This window comes from Podarcis cretensis (assembly GCF_951804945.1).
Source record: "Podarcis cretensis genome assembly, chromosome: 7".
Taxonomy (NCBI): Eukaryota; Metazoa; Chordata; class Lepidosauria; order Squamata; family Lacertidae; genus Podarcis; species Podarcis cretensis.
The window spans coordinates 9,342,034-9,365,889 of record NC_137176.1 but is presented as its reverse complement, the minus strand read 5'-3'; the positions used below and the strand labels follow the sequence as shown (position 1 = coordinate 9,365,889).

The 23,856-nt window shown below is 41.3% G+C and overlaps 2 protein-coding genes and 1 long non-coding RNA gene across 3 annotated transcripts in view; 2 read left to right on the top strand and 1 right to left on the bottom strand.

The window, feature by feature from the left end:
- Positions 1-3,283, top strand: part of MARCHF6 (membrane associated ring-CH-type finger 6) — a 43,256-nt gene extending 39,973 nt beyond the window's left edge. The window contains exons 25-26 of the mRNA XM_079983947.1: positions 269-404; positions 955-3,283. Coding sequence (XP_079840073.1) covers positions 269-404; positions 955-1,045 — 227 coding nt within the window. The 3' untranslated portion in view covers positions 1,046-3,283. The remainder of the gene's footprint in view (positions 1-268; positions 405-954) is intronic.
- On the bottom strand, positions 268-5,231 carry LOC307220266. The gene is made up of 3 exons (XR_013840796.1): positions 5,088-5,231; positions 3,810-4,074; positions 268-378 (listed from the first exon to the last, which is right to left on the bottom strand). It is a non-coding gene; the product is annotated as an uncharacterized lncRNA (long non-coding RNA).
- A 160-nt stretch (positions 5,232-5,391) lies between these two features.
- Positions 5,392-10,908, top strand: ROPN1L (rhophilin associated tail protein 1 like). The gene is made up of 6 exons (XM_079984022.1): positions 5,392-5,521; positions 6,764-6,930; positions 7,658-7,781; positions 7,984-8,145; positions 8,972-9,147; positions 10,778-10,908. Exons 2-6 carry the CDS (start codon positions 6,800-6,802, stop codon positions 10,833-10,835), a joined length of 651 nt encoding a protein of 216 aa, XP_079840148.1. The 5' UTR covers positions 5,392-5,521; positions 6,764-6,799; the 3' UTR covers positions 10,836-10,908.
- Positions 10,909-23,856: the final 12,948 nt, after the last annotated feature.

The following is a 23,856-nucleotide window of genomic DNA, read 5'->3' as shown; positions in this document are numbered from 1 at the left end:
TTTGCTGACAAAAATCTGAATACCAGTAAGCAGAAGAGGTTTCAGGAAAAATTCTTCTCTGTTCACATAAACCAGCAGCCGCTGAGCACCCACAGCAAAGAGACAAGCCCTGCAGCATAAGGCAGTATCACTTGGTGATATGAAAGGCAAGAATCAAGAGGTTGATATTGGTAGAGTTTTGCTTGTTGGTTGCTCCAGTTCCAATATTTGAAATGTAAAGCCTTTATTTTAACCTTTAGCTCATTTGCTCTTGTTAACTTTTTTGCAGGTGTCACTCCTGAAATGCAAAACCTAGTGCAACGTCGAATTTATCCTTTTCTGCTCATGGTGGTGGTTTTGATGGGGATCTTATCTTTCCAGGTCCGTCAGTTCAAGCGCCTTTATGAACACATTAAAAATGACAAGTGAGTACCTACATTAGTAAAGTTCATCAGTTCTGGGGCAGTAATACTAGTATGCTAAAGTTTTAGGAAGCTAGAAGTGATGGATAGATTTTGGAGCATTGTGAAAGTGGTATTTTAAACCTTTTCTGAAGCATCTGGGATGAACAGTGAGGTGACAGAATACTGTCAGATTTACTGAGTCTAAATAGAGTTGATAATGTCACTGCCGCTGGAAACACTGAAAGCTTTTCTTCAAAACCAGAAATTCTGTGAAGCGATTCGTGTTGGTATGCCATGGCCTGCCCATTTGGAATGTGCAAAGGGGATCAAGCAGGTGTTCAAAATAAAAATATTCGTAACTTTCTGTACTTTGAATGTCCATTCCTTTTATATAAGAAGCTTTAAAAATGTATTCTATATACTTGCTATTGGGATCTTAATGGCTGCAAGCAAATTTTCCATCAGCAAAGTATTTTAAATAAAATACTTCCCCATTTACTCTGCCCCCTATTTTTTTTGAACGGCATATGACCAAACATAATGGTGTGTTTGCTTGTTTTTTAAATCATAGGTACCTTGTTGGGCAGCGACTTGTGAATTACGAAAGGAAAACTGGAAAACAAGGGACACCAGCCCCACCCCCTCAGTCTTCACAAGAATAGAAACGCTCACATGGAATTACTTGATCTTCCCTTGCCTTTGTGTCCTTTTTCATTGACTGGTCTTCATTCTTTGGGTGTCTTTCCCAACAGTCCTCTCAGCTGGGTTTTTATCTTTTAATTTTGGCTTACTTTTTTCATGGCGTTCAGAAAGCAGTCAAGGCTGTGCACCCTTTACCTGCAACTTCTGAAGTTATCAGCGCTGAGATCTGTAAATGTGTAAATAGCAATACCCTAATACCCTGAATTAAAAAATGAATGTTCATTGTACATCTTTAAAAGAATATTAATTTATTAAATCTAGTTGCCACTTTGTTTTGGACTGCTGTTCTGTTGACATATGTGCCACAAAGCAATACTGCAAGAGGCAAGACACTTTAAAAAAAAAGAAAGAAAACAGTTGCATTTTTATGGTGGCTCTGGCCATTTCCCAAATGTAATTTTTGCGAAGCTGGGGGCTCATCAATATAAAAACAAAATGACCATTACAGTCAGCAGTGAAGTGGCTTTGGCAAGAACACATAAGTTTCATTTTTTTTATCATTTTCTATAACATCAAAGCTGATGTAAATTTTCTATTGCCTGATTATCTTTTTCCATGTGTAAGTTTATAATATTGTACAGTAACTGGTAAATCAAGATGAATTTTTCTCCTTCAAGCAGTTTTGGCATTGCTTGTTTGGCTGGAAGGCATTAATTCCTTGGCACTGAAAGACAGAATTTTAATGAATTCCTAAGCACTTAAATCAAAGTTCATTAGAGCTAAGTGGCAGGAATACTTAAATCTGCTAATTGAGAGGTTTGTGGAAGAATGCATTTCCAATGCATAAGCCAATATTTCCTTTTTACATCTTTGAAGCTATACAGTTTAAATGCTTACAAGGATTTATTTACTCTCTAGAGAATAGTGCAGAAGGTTATCTGACAAGTTTATTCAAGAGCACAGAGAACATAAAGGCTGGAACATTGCTATGAAAGACCCTCCTTTTTTCTTGAGTGGCCTGAAACCTTCTTACAACCAAAGTTGCAATTTCTACTATCGACTTTATACCATATCATATTAAAAATGAACATCTGTAATTCTGTAAATGGTTAGCATTAATTTTGCAGTAATGCTAGAGGTTTTTTGGGGAAATTAGTAGATTCTATGGGAGAAAACCTTTATAGTATTAACAACAGCAGAAAGAGAACCAAAAATAAAATAAAGAGCTGATCTTTACAGTGATAGCGCTAAGGAAGAGGCCCTCCCAATCAAGTTCACCAATTCTCATATTTTTATACGTTTACTTATTTTCTGCAGGTGGATATGCATTTTTAATGTAAATAGTTCTGAGACAGACAAATGGAACTATGCCGAAGCTTTAAGTACAGTTCAGTTGTGTGCTTAAAACACACAACATCCTATTCAAAAACAGTGAGAAATTGATTTAGGTTTATTGTATTGAGAAACATTAATGCTATGCAGTTGTGTGGCCACTCAGGACTGTGTCCTTGAACATCATGTATATTTAATTATGTGTATTGAATAGGTTACCAAGGAATTTGTCTACTGTCTTCAGGATATGTCTTTGTGCTTGAAAGAAAAAGCAGAAATATGTTGAGAGCTGTTCTGGTTCCATGTTTGGGGGGCAGAGGTGGTGGTTGGAGTTAAGATTTCTGACAATCTAAGCTCATGCCCAGTAGAATAGTAGAATTGTGTAATAGAAGTGGAACTGGACTATCCAACTGGACTATCTAACAAGAGGTCCATCTTTGGTATTTTGCAGCATTACCTCATTTTAGACATTCTGGGCTATAAAATATGTTGATACACTTGAGGTTTATTTCTAAATAAATATTTCACAAAATTCCAAATAAAAAGAGCATAGTAATTAGAGATGGCCAAAAACACTTCTAATTCACTGTACAAAGATCTTAATTTTGAGTCTTTTGTGCCTGATCCTCTGGGACATGCAAATATTACACATTTCAATATTTATAATGGTGTACTTTTCTGTACAGGAGCATATTTTACCCCCAAATACTGCATTTTCTGGTAATACATGTGTTTGGTTGCACAATTATCTGTCATTGATGGTCTTTGTTTTTGTTTTTAATATCCAAGCAGTCTTACCACTGGGATATTGCCAGCGATGCTGTGCTTTTTCCTGTAGCATTTTGCAGAAATGCAGTATCTTGTAATTTTTGTTTTTATCCCGGACAACCTGATCTGCAAAGATTATTAAAGTTTATTAAGAAAAAGCCTTGGCACTTGCTATCTTATTGCAGCACAAAGCAGGGCTGTGTGTGTTCTGTTCTAAAGGGAGTGGAGCGGGTAGAACCAAAGGCTGCCAACATGAAACTGGATTCTGTTTACTTGTATCAATTACACAAATTAAGTGCACTTACTCCCAGGTTTATGTATTGTGCTTCTATTAGTAATGGGAAAGGAAGTATGTGGGGTGCTTCATACTGGCTATCCATATCTCACCACCCATTTCCTATATGTTTTGCTGTTGCCTCAAAGGACTAGAAACGTACTTTAAAATGAAAAAGAAAAGCCCAAGTTTGCAAGCCCAAGAATACTTGCCAAAGGAAGGTGATATTTGTAGGGGTTTTTTTTATATAACCATAAACAATGGCATGGGATTGACATCAGTAAATCAAAATATAAGGTAATACTGTAGGAACAAAACAGTGTTCCGATTAAGCTGTTCAGCTATATATATATTCCAAGTGCTAGTAGGATGGTAACTTTCTGTGGTGCCATGAGAACATTCTTCAGTACCTGGTGCACAGAGTGTCTGAGCGAGTTTCCAGTCTTCAAGGCTGTAGAGATTAGTTTTGAGACACAGTGCATAGTTTTGAGAGACACTGCATTCTGACTGAATGCAGGTCTCTTCTGTGCAAATAGCTGTCCCCATTAGTTTCAGTGGAGACACCTATGTCTCCCTTTCTCTGCTTGGAGTTTTTCCATTCTTTGAAGCAAGGGATCCTTGTGGATGGATGAGTTTTGTGAGTACCTCAGAGAATTCCATACCTAAAAGCGACAGCTGAAAGGCAAACCAGGATTTACGAGGTGCGGAAACTTATGTTCTCTGTCATAGGCTTGCTCCCAGTAATCTCTCCTTAGCCACCCAACTCTGGCACCGTTTTGGGATCCTTAAAAGTGTGAATCTCTAGTTACAAGTCACTGCTGTGAACACCATGAATGTGAAGATCACACACATCAAAGTGCAATGTTCAGTTCCAATAATAATTGGAATAATGATTATTCTGCACTGCAGGAGGTTGAACTAGAAGAGATGCTCCTCAAGGTCCCTTCCAACTCAACAGTTCTATGATCCTATAATATGCTTTGTTTACTTTTTAAAACAAAAAACTGGCCCTTCTTAAAGATCAAAGCAGTATTGAAAATGTGAACAATTGCTTGAATCTCTGTCTTGTTTCCAAAGAATGGGGAGAGCGCTGATTGATGCTTTTGAAATCGTCCCAATGCACCCCATTATTTTGAAAAAAGCCATATACTGTATACGAGAATGTATAATATAGTATGGATTTTGCGGAATTAGATAAACTGACAGGAAAAATTAGATATCAGAAAGATCACAAGTTCACACAGGACTGGAGAAAGTTTACGATTTATCTGGAAAATATTTGTGATGAACAGACAACGCTAGTTGGATTTAAAGAGGCTTTGTGACGAGAAAGGGTATTGTAAGAGGGATAAGAGCTGTAAAGATTAATTAACTGGCAATACAATCATAAAGGAAATGTGAAATAAATTTAAAATTATGAGGATTGTGGAGGGAGCGGGGGGAAGTCCAAAAGAATTTAGTATTATAGTGGATATGAAATGTGTTATTTAAATTTGTAAAAGAAAATTTTCCTTAAAAATTAATAAAAAAAAAAGAATGTATAATATAGTACATTATTTATAAATATTTTATCTATCTATCTATCTATCTATCTATCTATATATGATATTTATACGCCGCCTTTTTCCCTCTAACAAGACTCGAGGCGGCTTCTATGCACAACCCCCCCCCCCCAAAAAAGGACCCACCTTGGTAGTTGGGCAACCTAAACGCACCTTCCCTTCCCTTCCCACTGCGCCTGCGTCCCCGATGTCCCCGCCCACAGCACGTCGAATCAACACAGAGACTGCAGTTACGGCCCGAAGCTCGAAGGCCTTTTCTATCCCAGCTCCCACAGCGAAGCACCTGAGGGGTTTCCACCATAGAGTCCCCCCCCCCTTCTCCACGGCCCCTTTCGCGTCCTCACGGAACGCGTCTTTTCAAGTGTCGCTCTAGGCGTTCCGCCGAACAACCATCCCCCCCCCGCCCACACGCGCTTCTCTATGGTTCTCGCGGTTGCTACGAGACGGCGAGGCGCGAGCGCGCTGCCATAGCAACTCAACGGCGGCGGCGGCGGCGGGCCGCCTCGTCCCTTTCGAGAAAGAGCGCGAGGGAGGGCGAGGGGTTTAAAAGCCCCGGCGAGGTAAATGGCCTCCGCTTCTGCCGCTTCTCCTCGAGTCGCCGGGGGCCGTTTCAACCCCGGAGGAGGGGGGAGACATTCGCGAGGCAAAAAACTGCATAACACACACACACACACACACACACACACACATATCCATTTGTGATAAGTCATTGTGGTATTAATCCTGCCGTCTCTTAGTTGGCTGGGGTGTGTGTGTGTGTGTGTGTGTGTGTGTGTGTGTGTGTATATATATATGTATGTGTGTGTGTGTGTGTGTGCACGGAAGTAGCCAAGGGGGGCAGCGACCCTCCTCCAAATCAAATAAATCAATAGAAATCCTTAACTAACTGAGGTTTTGCCCGCCCCCAACATAAACCCTGGCTACGCCCGTGTGCAGAATCTCTTGCACAGCCAGGATTAATCCTGTGCGATCACAGCCCCCCCCCCCCAAGTGCGTACAGTGCACAGTTGTACACGGGTGAGCTCCTTTTACCCCTTTTTTGTTGTTGAAAGCAGTATATGATAGGTGCAGAGAACAGTCCGTAACCTACACACATAAATTCTTATTCTTAAAAGCCTGCTGGATGTGAGAACAGATTTTTGTACAAGAAGGGACATTTTCAGGATCAGCCGTCTGCTTTAGGCTCCTGTAGTTGACACTCTCTGGTACCCCATAGCCACAATGCGTCTCTCTCTCTCTCTCTCTCTCTCACACACACACACACACACACACTTCAATTCAGACTTCCAGTATGTTTGCTTGAAAGCAATTCTCAGTGAATTCAATAGTATATATTCCTAAGAAATGATGGCAACAAGCCTAACACCTCATTGAACTCAGTGGGATTTACTTCCAAGTAGGTGGGCACGTGATTGAGTTTTATATGTAGGATTGCAGCCCTTTAAGACAAGCATCTACTTGATTAGCTATGCTTCGTGACTTTTGGTCTCTTTTTGTGTTAGTATTGATGCTGTAATATACAAATTTTGTGCTGAGAACAAATCTGAAGGAAATGTTCTAGAAAGGGAAATTATTACGTATGTGTGGGGAAATTTGACCAGGGAGGGAGGATCGACAAACAGCAATGATAATGCTACCATGTTCAAGAAGATCAGGCGGTGTGGCAAGGCCAGTACATGTCTTTTGAGTTATCCAGTTAAATTTGTGTTATCCAAAGTAAGACAGCTTGAAATAGCTTCATAAAATTGTAGAGTTGGAAGGGGTCCTGAGGGTCATCTGTTTAGGAATAATGTTCTTTTTAGTTCTCTTAGGTTTCTGGTTTTGGACCTAGTACAACCATGCCTGTTCCAGATGTTATGTTCTGTGCGCAGCAGATCCATGTTCCTCCTGAACTGCCAGATATTATGAAACAATTTACCAAGGCTGCTATCAGGACCCAACCGCGTGATGTACTTCAGTGGTCTTATGCGTGAGTAGAAAACTGAAACTAATGGCCCTGATCCAGAAGTCTTCACATAACAATCACTATTGGATAGCATCTCTGTGGGAGTGGTCAACTGGCAGCACAGGCAAAGCCGCCTTGCACAACTTTTGTGCCTGATGCAAGGGGAGGTCAGTCCAGCTTGATGCAGGTGTGCTAGAGAACTCTTGTGTGTACAGAAACCTGCTCAGTTTAGCAGGTTATGAGCCAATTTGGCAGGTTTGGCTCATGAATGTTACTGTCTGGCTTAGACAAAATGATAATAAAAACAGTGAGTTGAAGAAAGACAGTTCCTGAGGATGGAGAAATGGCAGTCCACTCAAAGTCCTAACCAAATTGGCATTCTTGAGCATTTTGGCCTAAACCAACATTAATGCATTGGTGTGCAATGGCAGCTGAACAACCTCTAAGAATGAGAAAATAAATGTTTCCCAATGGGTAGCAGAATTGTGGCAGAGAGAGATGCTTATTTATTTTACCATTAGTAGTTTTCCAGCCGCAAGGCCTCATCCCATGGAATTTTAAATCCACGTTTCCCTGCATTATGGGAGGAAAAGTCTCCCTATTCCCTTCCACCCTAACAGGAAATGGCTTTTTCTCACTGAAAGGGCCTATTGGGCCGCCATTACACACATTTGACCTTTAAATTCATGTACTGATTTTGAATATTTCTTTATTTGACCTGAACCATATTTTTGCATTTGTGCTATCATAGGTATTTCTATGCTTTGTCAAATGGAGAACCTCTTCCTGTGAAGGACCGTCTTGAAAGGCCAGTAGCCACACAGAAAAATGACACTGGTCTGACTCCAGGACTCCTTAAAATTTTGCATAAACAGGTAAAAGTTTTTGCAAAATGTGTCCTCAGTATTCCTATGAAACATCTTTAGAATTTTTTTTAAAAAACAGCTGGCAACCTAGGGAGAACGCTGTATAGATTTTAAATGATTTAAACATCTAAAATGAATGTTCTTTAGAAGTAACTTAACTTTCCATGCTGTTTTCTTATGGTTTCTTTATGATGTACATGTGTTTTTAAAGCTCTCTGAAAAGGAAACTGTGGAAATATCGGACCTTCAGAGAAAGTGGAAAAACCTGTGCTTGCCAATGGAACAGCTCCGCAACCTTCTTCGACTGGGCAATTTTGCAGAAGGAGTGGAATGGATGAAGTTCTTTGCCCTTGCATGTAGCGCTCTTGGTGGGGTATGTAGGCCTATCAAACATAATGTGTACCTGTTTGCAGTGTTTAGAATTTTGAAAGATCAAGATTCTATATTTATGTTCTCTCTCGCTCTCTCTGGATTTTGAGACATGCCTTAGATCACAGTTTTTCAACTTTTAAATTTTGTAAATCTGCTTTTCAAAATTTGGAAACAGTTTCACATTCATCATTCTTTACAGAGGTGACATGATTCTTCCTTAACAGTATCATTTATTTGGTTCCTAATATTCACCAAGAGCAAATTATCTGAAATTTTCAGTTTAAGTAGAAGTTAAGAGACCATGTCATAGCAGAAATTAGGAGTAACATGTACCTGAATTGCAGATTCATTCCATGGTGCCATTCGGTTATGCCTGTTTAGTTGCACTGGATGGCATTCTTTTTTTTAATGTTATACTGAGTTTCTTTTTTGGCTTATAAACAGATTACCTATCACCTTTTAGGATTACACTAGTAAACTGAGGAGTGCTTCAGATTTTATGAATGCATTAATCAGAAAACATGTAGAAAAAAGCATGTGAATCCTAGTAGATTGTTACAGCCTGGTGATGGCACATGCTTCTGTGCAGTTTTCCAGTACATCTCTGTGAAATTAGCCATGACTTCCTGGCAGATGCAATAAATTAGAAACATGCAGCATCATCACACATGATAATTTCTACACAATTTCCATACTTTTTGCTAATATATCATTGGTGTTTGATGTGGCTCTTGCAGTGGCTATGCACAGATCACTATGTACTTTCATCACTTCACTTTATTGTAGCGCATGGCTGCTAATGTATGCTTGCTTTTTATCTTTTTCAGTCCTTACTCACTTCTATGAAATATGCCTGTGAAATTCTTACAAATGATCCAGAAGGTGGAGCAGCCCGCATTCCATATGACACTTTTGCATTTATCTATAGCTACTTGGCTAGCTTAGATGAGGAGATAACGGAGGAATCTACTGAGAAATTCCTCAAGGCTCTTAAAGAACAAGTGTAAGTATTAATTGGATGTCTGAATGTAATAGAATCCAGATTTGGCTTGGAACTGCATTTTAGTCAAGCAGGCTCTTTTTATTTGTTCTTCTGAAGCTATGGTTTTCACGATCAGATTAACATATTATTTTTTCACCAGTTTTGAAGGAGAATTGCTCTTTGAAGTTTCCCCTGTAGCTGCTTCTTGCAGCTTCTTACAATGTAGTTTGTACAGTTGAGTTGAGAATTTGGTTACCGAAAGAAAAAATAAAACAGCAATAAAAAGTTTAAAAATATTAATAATATTTGCCTGTTTTAAATTGAGAATTAAATTAGAGTGGAAAATATTAATCTGCACTGAGGCTTATGCTAACCATGGTTACTTTTAATCCTAGCTTGCAAACCAGTTTCAAATTCTGTTTAAAGTCAGCTACGGTTAGGGTTGCTGCAAACGTATTTCTACTCAATACTTTAGGCTGAAAAATGAAGGGATAAGGAGATTAATGTGGCAGTCGAGAGGAGAAAACGTGCTTTTGTCCTGATCTTTTAACCATGGTTAAGAGATTGGGAAACTGGCTGTAGTCAGATCTAACAATAAGTAGTGGTTCAGTGTAATGAAAATGTGCCTAGCCTCCCCCATGCTTGTGTATGTTCCCTGCACCCCATCCACTCCTCCAGCATGGCGGTAATTAGGACACTGGAAGCTTAGGTTCATAGAAAGCTGGGTCCTACTGGTCCATCGAGTATTGTCTATACTGATTGGCTTTGGCTCTCAAACACTTCAGGCAGGGAGTCTTTCCCTACTTGGGTATGCCAGGAATTGAACCTGGAGCCTTCTAACACAAAGCAGAAGCTTGAGTTGCTATTCTTCCCCAGCCCTCCTGCTTCCCTTTTAGATTAACCATAGCGTAGCGTGTGGTCCAAACTCTTGTGTGGTTAATTTTAACTATGGTTAGTGAAAACAAGCCAGCTTCACAAACTATGGCTTGAAGTTGGCTCATTTCCCCTAGCTGTAGTTCAGATTAACCAGTTTGTCTGGATTTGGATGATATGGCTAGCCGCACACAGTTAATCTAAAATAGTGAAAGTTTCTAAACTCTTGTCAGAGAAAATTGAGTCCATGTGTGAGCCCAGGGGCAGGTCGTTACATTTGCAATGGGTCAAGATGTTAGACTATTACATCTATGCAGTACTGTGGTATCTAGCATATAATTATGGAGATGGCCAAGCTTAGAGAAATATATTCAAACTACTTTTCACCTCCAAATACACACTTTCTTTTAGTAAAGGCTGGATATGATACGACCTTAACAGTTCACTACATTATAACCCACCTTATTAATAGGGTAATATTAATATATTATTTTGGCTCTTATATTATAATGCTGGTATCCTAGCTTATGAAGTACACGATTTAAACAAGAAGGTACATACATATAGAGATTTGGGGTATCTAGCTTGTGGAATAGAAATATCCCTATACACATCTCTGAAAATATTACCGTGAGTTCCTCTTATTTTATGCAAATGTTTTCGTGTTAGAATTGCATCCAAATGGGATGAGAGGAAGTACCACAGAATGAATGTAAACTGAAATTAAGTTTATTTGGGCATTAATAATGAAAAGTAATACGTTTTCTTGTAATTTTAGGTCACGCAAGGAAGATATGGTTGGAGTTGCAGATTTCCGTCCGCTAAAGAAACCTTAAATCAGGACTTAAGAGAATGTGGAATAACATAACATTATCTGACATAAAGTACAGATTTTTAAAGTTAATAATATGCTACCTGTAGTAGTGTCCTTTATGTTCATGAAATTGTGAAGGAGTCTCAAAGCGGCTAACATTCTCCTTTCCCTTCCTCCCCCACAACAAACACTCTGTGAGGTGAGTGGGGCTGAGAGACTTCAGAGAAGTGTGACTGGCCCAAGGTCACCCAGCAGCTGCATGTGGAGGAGCGGGGAAGAGAACCCGGCTCACCAGATTATGAGTCTATTGCTCTTAACCACTACACTACACTGGCTGTCTTCAGATGTCTTCTAAACGTCATGTTTATTCCTTTGACATCACCAGCTCAATATGTATTCAACTTTGAACTTGCACAAGGCTGTCTTGAGTCAGCTGATTCAGACCTTCACTCTCACAAAGAAATGGATTAATTGCTTTAGAGTGCAGGTGATTTAATTTAGGGGAAATAAGATGACATGTTTCCTGTTTTTGTAGGATCAGCAAGTTAGTAATTAATAATCTTGAAAAGATGCTGACTTGGTTAATGATCACATCTGCAAAATACTTCAGCCTTGTTTTCTTCCCAAGTATTTCAACATGCTAGCCCCAATGCAGTATCATTAGCATGATGCCTTTCATGTTATATTGCAGCAGGTCTAGGTGGGAAGAGGAGAGTATTTGTTTTACAAAAGAGGGACATGTTTGTGTCTCCCACTCCTTATGAAAAAGGAAACCTGTAGTAAGATCATATGTGGCACCCCTGGAAACATTAGCATCCAAAGAGACATAAAAAGACATTCATAGAATGGTGGAGCAGGAGTAGCAGAGCCAATCCCCCCCCCACCTGCTAATATGTTAGTAAAAGAGGATGGGTGCTCTGTGAACAAGCCCCTAAGGGCCTCTGGCCTCATGTACTCTACTCTCCCACCCTTCTTAACTTCCAGGATCGTTATGGGATTTGTGTGCAAGTGCAAGCCAGTTTGCTGGTTTTCTTAAATTGCAAACTCTAGTTTGCTACAGGTAAGACGTCTGTGAATGTTGTCAATTTTGGTTTTTCTTTTTTCAAATCTTAACCAGTTCTTCACATTTCTGCTCAGCCCCTCCTGTGGTTGCCCATCCAGCTACCCTCTCCCTCTGCTGCCACAGGGCAATCTGACAGACTGCTTCATCAAATTTAAGAAACTACCATCTGTCTTGGAAGGAAGAAGTGGCTCTCAAATGTTCCTGCAAATATACTTGATTTAATACATGCAAGTTTTATGTTTTGAGTCCTGCAAGAATTTACAGTCTTCCAAGCTACTCAGAACTCACCTGAATGTAGTTGTGTTGTTGTTGTTTGGTAATATGAATGTACTTAACTCTGCAGGGCTTTTAATAATCTTGTATCTGTAAAATAATTTCCAGATAGGACTTTGGACCTTTCTGACCATCATCTAAAAACACGAAAACCAAAGAAGTTATTTTAAGTTAATATTATTTAATATTTATATATATATATAGTGTGTGTGTGTGTGTGTGTATGCATGCTGGGTGAAAAATAGCATTGGCTAAGATCAGCATAGGACCACAGTTTATACTGCCACTACATCAGGGTAAGTGTTCACAGGTGGGACTTGTAGCACAATGCTACAACTTCTTAGCAATGGAACCAGGCCTGAAAGCAATTTCTTCTCATCCATCATAGGTGACTAGGTAACTGCATAATTGCAGTGTCCAATGGCTGTAATTCAGCCCAGAGCAGCCAAGTCCCAATATAGTAATGTGACTTAAAACATGCAAACATAGGCTTCCACCTTTTTGCTAGCTTTACATAGTCTTTTATCAAAGGGTGTCATAATGGACAAAGCAATATGTGGACTGGGGAAAAGGGTGAAGTAATTCAAGATAGGAGCGAGGGGATGAGGATGCCTCAGCAAGAGTACCAAATCATTTCATATGTTTTGTGATTTTCAAGTATCACACAGTACAGCTGTAACAATTTTCCCCAGACCTTAGTTGACTTTTGCTGCCAAATCTGCAAAGCGATCACTCACTGTCTATCAGCTGGGATCTTGACCTCTGTTTCTTTGTTTCTGCAAGGATACATCATAAATTGCAATATTTGTGTTAGGTCACAGATGTAACATGGTTTTGTGGACATTCAAGTGGTAGGGAGGAATAAGCCCATGAAGCATGCAAATGATCAAAACAAATGAGTGCTCCAAACCAGAGAGTCATGAAGAACATAAGATTTATTTAGACCAAGGCAATTTAGGCTACAATCCTAATTCCACTTACCTGGAGAGGAAGGCCCATTGATTCGATAGAACTTAGGCATAGTTAAAATTTTGCTGTTAAAATATGACCCAACCATGTTTTAAAACATCAAGAAACTAACTAATTTGGAGTTCACCCAATTATCTATTTTGAAATTCCTTTTTTTTTTTGAACAAGTATGTTTACTAACCAATTCCTATGTCTCAGGGATGGGAAAAGATCCAACCAGGTTAGATCCTTATCTCCCCACCCCCAAACCCCACCATGTGAAGTTTGACAGGTTGTGTGGGGGTTTACAACATTTGAAATTGGTGCATGGTCTCGAGGTTTCGCTAAGTGCACAACATATAATTTAGGGCTTCATAAAAGCTGCACCTACTGAAATTCCTACACAACAGCAGTAGAGGAGACAAATTCTCCTTTGCATACCTTAATGCAGGGGGTAAAAGGTAAAGGTAAAGGTACCCCTGCCCGTACGGGCCAGTCTTGACAGACTCTGGGATTGTGCGCCCATCTCACTTAAGAGGCCAGGGGCCAGCGCTGTCCGGAGACACTTCCGGGTCACGTGGCCAGCGTGACATCGCTGCTCTGGCCAGAGTCAGAGCTGCACACGGAAACGCCGTTTACCTTCCCGCTGGTAAGCGGTCCCTATTTATCTACTTGCACCCGGAGGTGCTTTCGAACTGCTAGGTTGGCAGGCGCTGGGACCGAGCAGCGGGAGCGCACCCCGCCGCAGGGATTCGAACCGCCGACCTTTCGATCGGCAAGTCCTAGGCGCTGAGGCTTTAACCCACAGCGCCACCTGCGTCCCAATGCAGGGGGTAGTGAACCTTTAAAGCCAGGTGGGCCAGATTGTTGTTTATCCCCAGCCCTGTGGGCCAACTCTGATAGGTGGATGTCAGACTTTTGGCAAAGCATCTAGCATAGAGCTGGCAAAGCCACTTTCTGCAGGAATCAGCAGTGTGATTGACTTCCCCATTGATTCAGCTGCATCTCTACTTGTCTCACAGCTGGCATCACATATGACATCATGATGGCAGACTTGGCCTGTGGGTCAGAGGTAGGAATGGACAGGTATGCCAGCTTGGGTTTATCCTTATCTCATTTTTCCAGTCTTCAGTTCCCCACATTTTGTGATGGCCTGGGATTCGGATTCAGATGCTGAACCTAAGGAATCCCAGCCTGCACAGGATCCCCCGCCTCCAGAACCAGCTGAGCCAGGGCTGGGGCTTGAGCATGAAGGGTCCTCACCTGTGCCGGATCCTCAGGTGTAGGCACCAGTTGAGTCTGCTCTGGCTCCTGAGGTGAGGACCCATTGCCTACAGGTGCTCCATTCTCAGCCCCGTCAGGGGAAGCTGAGGTTGCCTCTGGGTCCGGTAACCCTCCATCCTCTCCTGAGCAGCAGAGGCTCAGGGCAGAAGAGGCGGAGGGAACTAAATTCCTGCAGCAGGAGTGCTTGCCTCCAGGCCAGGAGAGGCGAGTCACCTGAGGATAGGGGCCGCCCTGTGCCTCGGGGCAGATAAAAGCCAGCCAGCCCCAGTCTCAAGTTGTGGGACCAACATTGGTGGTTCTCAGTCCCTGCCTGAACCCTGCCCAGCACCCAGTCTCGGCCTTTACGAACTGCCTTCATATTGCTTCATTGACCATGGACTGGACTTGGACCTTGCCTCTTGATTAACCCCCGGGACCAGCACATATTTCTTTATCTGTTTGTGATTATATCTATACAGTGGTACCTCCGGTTGTGGACGGGATCCGTTCCGGAGCTCCGGTCGGATCCCAAGGTTTCTGCAACTGGAGGGACCGCTTCTGCACATGTGCACACGGCAAAACCTGGAAAAATACGGGTTTGCCGCCTTCGCATCCTGAAGGATACGCAACCAGAGGTGTGCGTATCTAGAGGTACCACTGTATCTCTCTCTCTAAATGTATTGCCAGTAAAATATTTTGAATTTCCCCTAATATACACATTTCTGTATGCAATTTTCCCATATGTAACTATGTTTGAATGCTATTTTTATGCATACATGCGCAGTTTACCTTAGTATATGCATTTTTGCACATATATTGTTGTTGTTGTTGTTGCTATTATTATATTACTTGGCCGGAAAACTACATTGCAAAATTTGGAGAAGTGAGAATTTAAAAGGATGATTGTGTTCCAATTAACATATGTTCACTTTTAATGCAAACTGAATCAAAATTTGCCCTGCTGAATCTCTAATGCCTAAGGAGGGTGGGGAACTTGTAGCACTTTTGATGTTAGACTGCAATTCCCATCATGCCTGACTGCTGGCCATGCTGACTGAGGCTGCTAAGAGTTAGAGGTCATTAGCATCTGAAGGACCATAGGTTCCCTCTCCTTGCTATAAAAAAAGTGAAGGTGAATGGATGCTCCAATGATGATAAGCCTCTTGGTAGGAAACCTGGATTTCCAAGTCACACAGCAAAGGAAATGGGCATTTTTTCTTGGGGGTCCCTGTACCAGCAGCAATGCTTAGTAGGTACAGCCTCACTTCTGTTTGCTCTGGATGGTTAATTTTGTGATACCATTTTTTGCTCCTGGCAAAACAACGTCCTAGTTCCTGAGTTTCATGCAATAACAGAGTGAAAACTAGTTCATATAGTCTCAAAAGGTTTCAAATAAATTAATCAGCAGCCACCATAACTCAATCAAGGTAGTTGCTATTTTTTTAGCAGGTAGCAGTCTTGAGATACCTGTGGCTTCCCCTGTAGACCCGCGAGACAGAAAAAGCTAGACGTTCTGCTGGCAGGATGAGGTACTGCAGGTGACTCTAGAATATTTGCAACTTCACCTCACTACAATTTTCCAGCACAGCCAGGATAACAAATTATCAGCTTGTCAAAAACGTAAGAAGCTGTGGTGTTAGGTCAGTGGCATTTTCTGTGTGGCTACTGGGATTTGAAAAGGACCCTTTACAGGAAGAGTCTTTACAGAGTAGCCAAATAGCTAAGGTACACCAATGCAGGTTTGCCCAGTCCCTGATTTTCATTTTCTTTAGACATTAAGAATCAAAAGCATACAAAGATATCCTGAAAAGTCAAATATTAATGTTTTCTTTCAGACTTCTGAGGCAGATAACATTATCTTCGCTAAGCAAGTGTGCATGCATAATTTTCATCCATAATTTTATGAAAAAAATGCATTTTGTTATATTACATTCAGATAAAAAACAAAACAAGTGAGAGTCAGAAAGTGCATTTTTAAAAAAATAAACACTGCTATCTGATTTACATTCATTTAGTTTAAACTGCACTTAGCTACCAGCATTCATACACGCCCGTAGGGATAAATAAGTGTTTGTCAAGGCCAGGGAATCCGGAGGTGAAAAAAGAAAAAAGTGCTCAGAATACCTTACATAGTGTCCTAGTTTTCACTCTCAGTGTTAATGTTTAGGTGACTATTCAAAGCAGTCCTGCTCACACTTGAAGGCTGCTATCCTATACATACTTACCTGGAAGTAAGTCCGATTGAACATAGTGTTACAAAGGTTGCATGCCATGTCCAATCTCTGCCAAGATTCGAGGCGTCTTACCCAGGGTCACGTTTCTGTAGGCAATCAAGATGTGGTGGAGACTGTCGTGACTTTACGATATAGTTTATTTTTCACACATTTACACAAGAAGCTTTCAATGGAGTGAGTGCAGCATTTATAGCACTGACATCTCAATAGGGGCTTGTTCACCCAGTAGTACAGCACTAGATACTCAAGGCTTCTCAAATGCCATCTTCGTGGCTTTGTCTCAGCCTGTCAAGATGGATCTGATCTTCTGCCTCCTTTTTCCTCCTTCCCAGAAAACCCTTTTCTCCTCCCCTTCTGTCTGCTTCCTGCCCCCACCACCATTCCCAATATTCCAAGCCTACTTTTAAAAGGTGACATTTTTTCCTGTAGCCTATATCATTGCTCAGCGTAACTTTGGCAACCTCTATTGGCAAAGACCCAATGATTTATCTGTGATGGACCATCCACACCTCATCCCAGGTGAGGCTCTGGCCTGGAAAGGAAGCTTAATCTGTATTTTTCACGCTGGCCTGGGATCTTGACTGTGGTTTTCTTCTGGAATGCCTTGCCAGGATGGGGCTAGGGAGCACAATGTTGCAGTGGTTCTTGTGTCATCAGAATGCTAATGATATCCAACTCTGTCTTTCTTGTCAATTAGATTTTAGGGAGGCAATGGAGGTCCTGAACTGTTGTCTGTCAGTGATTGACTAGATGTGAACTAACAAGATAAAACGTAATCCAGATAAGACAGAAGTGCTTTAGGTCAGTAGGAAAGCTGATCTCGGATTAGGTGTACAATCTGTTCTGGACAGGGTTGCTCTCCTCTTGAAGGATCCCGTTCACATCTTGGGAATGGTCCTAGGTCTAGTCTTGTTAATGGATGATCCATTGACCACTGTAGCCAGGAGTATATTTGCTCAGCTTCTGCTAATGCACCAGCTGCCCACTTTTGCTGGAGATGACAGATCTGGCTACTACCAGGTAGACTGGATTAGTACCATACAGTACCTTTGAAAAGTATTCATAAACTTCAAGTACTTTGAAATACTCCAGTTAGAATGGCAATGAGGGCTGGTTTCTCAGAGTACAATATTTCAATATTATACTCCCAAGATTGGCTTCTGGTCCATTTCTGGGCTTAATTCAAAATGATGGTCACAACCAGCACAAAGGAAGGATGGTAACTCAGTGGTAAAGCATCTGTGTTGCATACAGAAGGTCCCAAGTTCAATTTCCCAGCATCTCCAGGTGTCCTGAAGCACATTCCCAGCTGGGAGTGTCCTGTCTGAAACTTTGGAAAGTCATGGCCATTTAGTGTGGGCAATACAGAGCTACATGGGCCATTGTTCTGAGTCAGTGTAAGGCAGCTTCCTGTGTCCCTAACCTTTGAATCCCTAAATGGGTTGCAAACAGGATTTTCAAAAGGCCTAATTCTCCCACATGATTCTGCCTACCCATTTAGATCTTTGACAGTGGCCTTGCTTCACATCCCTCTGCCAGCAGAGACACGGTTGGTAGGTATATGGGGCAGGGTCTTCTTGGCTATAGCATTAAGTCTGGGGGTGGGGGGTGGGGAGTTAGTGAACCAGGTCTGGTTTTAATTGATAGAAAAGCAGTAACTAATTATAGAATGATCTAACTAGAAAGCAGGTAAAGATCATAGAATCATAAAATCATAGAGTTGGAAGAGACCACAAGGGCCATCGAGTCCAACCCCCTGCCAAGCAGGAAACACCATCAGAGCACTCCTGACATATGGTTGTCAAGCCTCTGCTTAAAGACCTCCAAAGAAGGAGACTCCACCACACTCCTTGGCAGCAAATTCCACTGTTGAACAGCTCTTACTGTCAGGAAGTTCTTCCTAATGTTTAGGTGGAATCTTTTTTCTTGTAGTTTGGAACCATTGCTCCGTGTCCATTTCTCTGGAGCAGCAGAAAACAACCTTTCTCCCTCCTCTATGTGACATCCTTTTATATATTTGAACATGGCTATCATATCACCCCTTAACCTCCTCTTCTCCAGGCTAAACATGCCCAGCTCCCTTAGCCGTTCTTCATAAGGCATCGTTTCCAGGCCTTTGACCATTTTGGTTGCCCTCCTCTGGACACGTTCCAGTTTGTCAGTGTCCTTCTTGAACTGTGGTGCCCAGAACTGGACACAGTACTCCAGGTGAGGTCTGACCAGAGCAGAATACAGTGGCACTATTACTTCCCTTGATCTAGATGCAATACTCCTATTGATGCAGCCCAGAATTGCATTGGCTTTTTTAGCTGCCGCGTCACACTCTAGCTCCTAAATTAAGCAAGAACACACTATGTTGAGTTAAAGTATACCCAACCAATATATTTGTACTTGTCAGATTAATCTGTTAAGGATAATTAGCTCAATCATGTCAAATTTCCAACGTTTAACCATTTTTTAGTCCCATCTATAAGTGAGAACAATCTGTTTGTTGTTTATATATATATATATATGTGTGTGTGTGTGTGTGTGTGTATGTATGTATACGTATGCATAGTGTTGACCCTTCTGCTGGAAAAGTAATTAAGTATTATACTTGTTCAGGATTAATTCCTCATGAGGCTGTTTCTGTTCTTGTTTAATTCTATTACGGTAGCCAATATGAAACATATGAAGGACGTCTCACTATTTCAACATAATGTTTTCAGTCTTGTAATTTCCCAGATGGGGATGTAGCAGATGTAGGTGAAGGCAGTTGGCGGATGGACAGACTCGGCCACGTCTGGAAATGGTACACCCACACCTGAGAGGGGATTTGTTTCCTCAAAGCAGTGATCTGCATAAGGACTCCTGCTGGCAGCCATCCAGGTGTAGATAAGGTTCCAAATGCTGAAGAGGCGGAGAACCTGCTGTAAAAATGACACAGTTCAGCAGGACATTCTGCACAATTCCCAGTTAAATCAATAGGAACTCCATGAGAATATTGTACATTTTGTTGGCATCCGTCTGTCTCGAGACAATGGAGTGCGCCTCCACGAGTGAAGTCAAACTGCTGCATTAGCAGCACCAAAATGACCTCCCCAGGATGCAAGCCTGAGCAGTGTATATGGAGGTCATGGGCTGCCCAAACAATAAGACCCTCTTCCCAGAATATGTTTGGCGCCAGCTTGGCTGCAGGAGTTGCCAGAAGGAGGCGTTCAAGGCTCCATCCAACCGGCATAGGAACTCCACTCTGGATTTGTGTAGGGTTTATTCCTTAGCCTTTTCTTCTCCTAAAGATATGCCGCAAGACAGTAGAGGTTTAGGATGAGTTTTCCTTCTCCTAGACAGGCTACCTTCCCAGGTGGGTGAGTCCCATCTGCGCCTCACTTCCCTCTACAGCCCATGCAGAAACCATCTTCTTGACCATTATTGGTCTCAGATGCTCAATCCACTGGAGCCTTTCTTTGTATGCAGGGGAAGTCCCTAACACAATGGGGGTTTGAGACCCATCAGCTGCAAAAATCAAAGGCTCACCTCGAAATCAGTGTATCTTACTTCCAGGTAACTATGTGATTTGGCTTTTATTTTATTGTTTAGATATTTTACTTGTCCTGTCTAAAAAATATGAAAACTACACAAAGTATACATATTTTGTATACTCTAAACAAAAAAAATATATTTCTGGTTTAGGGTTTTTTGTGACCGTGAATTGGCAGTACAGCAACAAAATCTGTTCCAGGAACAAAATGGGTTTCACAACCTCTGGAACTTCAGGGATTCTGTTCAGGTATGGTTGAGGTTTGCCTGGTTAGCTGCCTGTATCATGGATATAACAGAATGTGTGGGGTACTGTACCCTAATTTAATTAATTCTATATTTACAAAGCACATTTTACCTCTCCAATCATATTTTTAAAATAACATTTTAAAGACAAAACCATGTAAGTGTGCAGTTATCAAATCAGATTTGATGCCCAGTAGTTTGCATTCTAACTTTGATGGAAATAAGGTTGGGTTTTTGAAAATTGCTTTTGCTACACCTGTTGTTGACAGTATCCCCTTGTCCTGCCATTAACTATTCAGGCCAATTTTACAAAGCAAAAACAGTTTGTAGAAGCAGCTGGATATTCATGAAATAAACATATTTTGCAGTAATTATTTTAATTAATGTTAAACTTTGTCTTACTACTGAGTCTTTTGGTGTTATCCGACACCCCTTGAAGTACTGTGGTGGAGTGCATCCAAGACTGCCTCTCTAGGGCACAGTCTCACCATATTGCCTTGGAATGAGACAAAGGTTTTCTTATGCTCTAGGGTTTATTTTTAAAACACTCTCCTGCTTGCAGAAATAATGAACTCAGACAGCTCCATCTGCATTGGATATATTATCAGTAAAATTCTGTCTCATTATAAAATTGGGCAAGAGCATAACTGGTGCAACATCCCAGAGGCAGAGATTCTCAATAACTCACATTGTCTCCATTCTAGGTCTGGGTCCTAGGCCGGCTAAGGGGGAAAGGAAAATATTTCCCTCAATAAATGTTCCACCTTATGTTCTTACTGCTGGTCCTGCTTCTGCTCTTTCCATTGTTGTGGGCTTGAAGAACTTGGAGGACATACACCATACCATACCGTACCGTACCGTACCGTACCGTACCGTACCATACCATACCATACCATACCATACCATACCATACCATACCTATAAAGGTCCTTGAGATGCTGATTACAATATAGAATCTATATTGAGTCTATACCTGAAGGAACGTCTCCGCCCCCATCATCCAGCCCAGACACTGAGGTCCAGCTCCGAAGGCCTTCTGCGGGTTCCCTCACTGCGAGAAGTGAAGCTACAGAGACCTAGGAAGAGGGCCTTCTCAGTAATGGCACCTGCCCTGTGGAATGCCCTCCCATCAGATGTCAAGGAAATAAACAACTATCTGACTTTTAGAAGACATCTGAAGGCAGCCCTGTTTAGGGAAGTTTTTAATGTTTGATGTCTTTTTTATTATTAATATTCGTTGGGAGCTGCCCAGAGTAGCTGGTGAAACCCAGCCAGATGGGTGAGGTATACGGTAAATAAATTGTTGTTGTTGTTGTTTTAAATTGTAGAGTTGGAAGGATCTCAAAAGAACATCAACGGCAACAACACCAAAACCAATCTATATAAAAAGGTTATTAACACTGCCCGGCACCTTACATTTTAGATTACATTGGAAAGAGGGGCTTTCTCAGTTGCCACCTCCTATTCTGGTTCCTCTTCTCACTGCTCCACTTTGAAAGATGGTTCATAGCCTTAAAGCCTTTTTTTCTGTATTAATTCTTGCCTGTTTTGCATTTTCTGGATATTTTATACTATTTTTAGATGGTAGAGGGAGGAAATGTTTAGTGGGTAAGAGGGACTAGGCCTCGCAATTATGAGTGTAGTGGTCTGAAGGAGATGGCAGTAAAAGGTTAGGCTCTTCCAGGGGAACAAAGGTTAAGAATGTAAGAGAATTTCCCTTTCCAAATCTTCTCCCAACCTATGGTGACTTCCCTCCTAGCCTACTGTTGAATTCCTGGTCAATAAATGGACCTTGGCCAACCAGGGCTTGATCTTGAATTAGAATGCTGATCTGTGTGATGGAGACACTTGGATCAAGTAGGAGCAATTCACTTTCTGTGCCTGCTCACTTGTTGAGATCTTTGGAGGTTGCGGGGCACTGTTCTGTATCCTACCATTAGGCTGGTGGGTATGTGAGACTAGACTTTCTCCATGGTGACTTTGGAACTGCATTCCTTAGGAAACACATTTGATTTATTCATTCTCCTCTTCATGGCAGATGTTAAGCCTTTTATGATACCTCAGGTTACATACGCTTTAGGTTACAGACTCCGCTAACTGAGAGTTAGTACCTCGGGTTAAGAACTTTGCTTCAGGATGAGAACAGAAACTGCGCCGCAGCGGTGTGGCAGCAGCAGGAGGCCCCATTAGCTAAAGTGGTGCTTCCGGTTAAGAACAGTTTCAGGTTAAGAACGGACCTCCAGAATGAATTACCGTAAGTACGTAACCAGAGGTACCATTGTAACTGAGCCTGTTGCTGCTGACTTCTTGGTGTTGTGCATTTTCAGTCTTTTAAAAATCTGTGCTGGTAGCAGTATATTAAAATACAACATATATTCATTTGCAATGATTTGTATTTTACTATGCCATCTGTGTTTTAATTTTTGTTAGGTGCTTCAGGGACCTTTGCCTAAAAAGTATAGAAATAAACTATGACATGACATAATATGTGAAAATGTGGGGGAAAGACAGTGACCATTTAGCTTTTTCACTCAGTTTCTCATTTTCCAAACATTTAACAGCTCCCATTTCCTATGAGACATAAATTATTTGAATTCTTGACTAGGCTCATTTATGGTTACATTTAGCACACCTGCTGATCATGGCAGTTGCTAATTATTATCACTATGTAATTTTTGTTGCTAAGTGGCTCATAGGTTTTTCCAAGACTTTCTCTACCTTGGCTTTTCTGCCCACCAGTCAGAGTTATCACTTCTTTTTTTAAAAAAAGGAAAAACTGCTCCTGCTCCTGTGGTTTTAACTACAAGCCCCTATACAAAAAAATCACCAAACAGCTGAGTTTTTTCAGGTATCCTTCTACTTATCTCCATTCCATACCTTTTAAAGTTTTACTTACACGTGACCATTTTAAGGAAAGAAGCATTATCTAATCCCTGCGGCTTACATCGAAAGAGCTCCTAGTAGTGTGGGAGGAAGAGGTTTACCATTTCCTGCTGATTCTCCCCACCACCCTTCAGTTACAGCCTGTGTCATGCTGTTCAGGAGGGTATACCAACCCAGGGAACAGATTTTAGCAGGTGTAAAGAGTTGAAGCAGGAAAGGGATCAGCAAAAGCTCTTTGCATGAGCAGAATTCCTCTTGCTGTTCTTTGGATAGTAGTGTGTACTGGGCTGTTGTTAAAGCATGTGAGCGGAAAAAATGGCAGTCCTCCTACCAGTTAAAATAATGCTGCAGGACTAATCCAGAAAAGGGTTTTCTAAAATGCCTGGATGTTGTTGTTTTTCTGAAATCAACTGGCAATGCTTCATCTGCTAAGGCTTAGCCTAACTATGTTCATTGTTCTTGGAGTATTTGATTAAAGATATACCTGCGACTACAGCCCTGAGAGTAAGCCCCAATGACTTAAATGGGACTCACTTGTAAGTAGACACATATAGGATTATTCTGTGTGTCAATGAAGTTTCACCCAAATGCTCTTCATATATATTTTATACTAG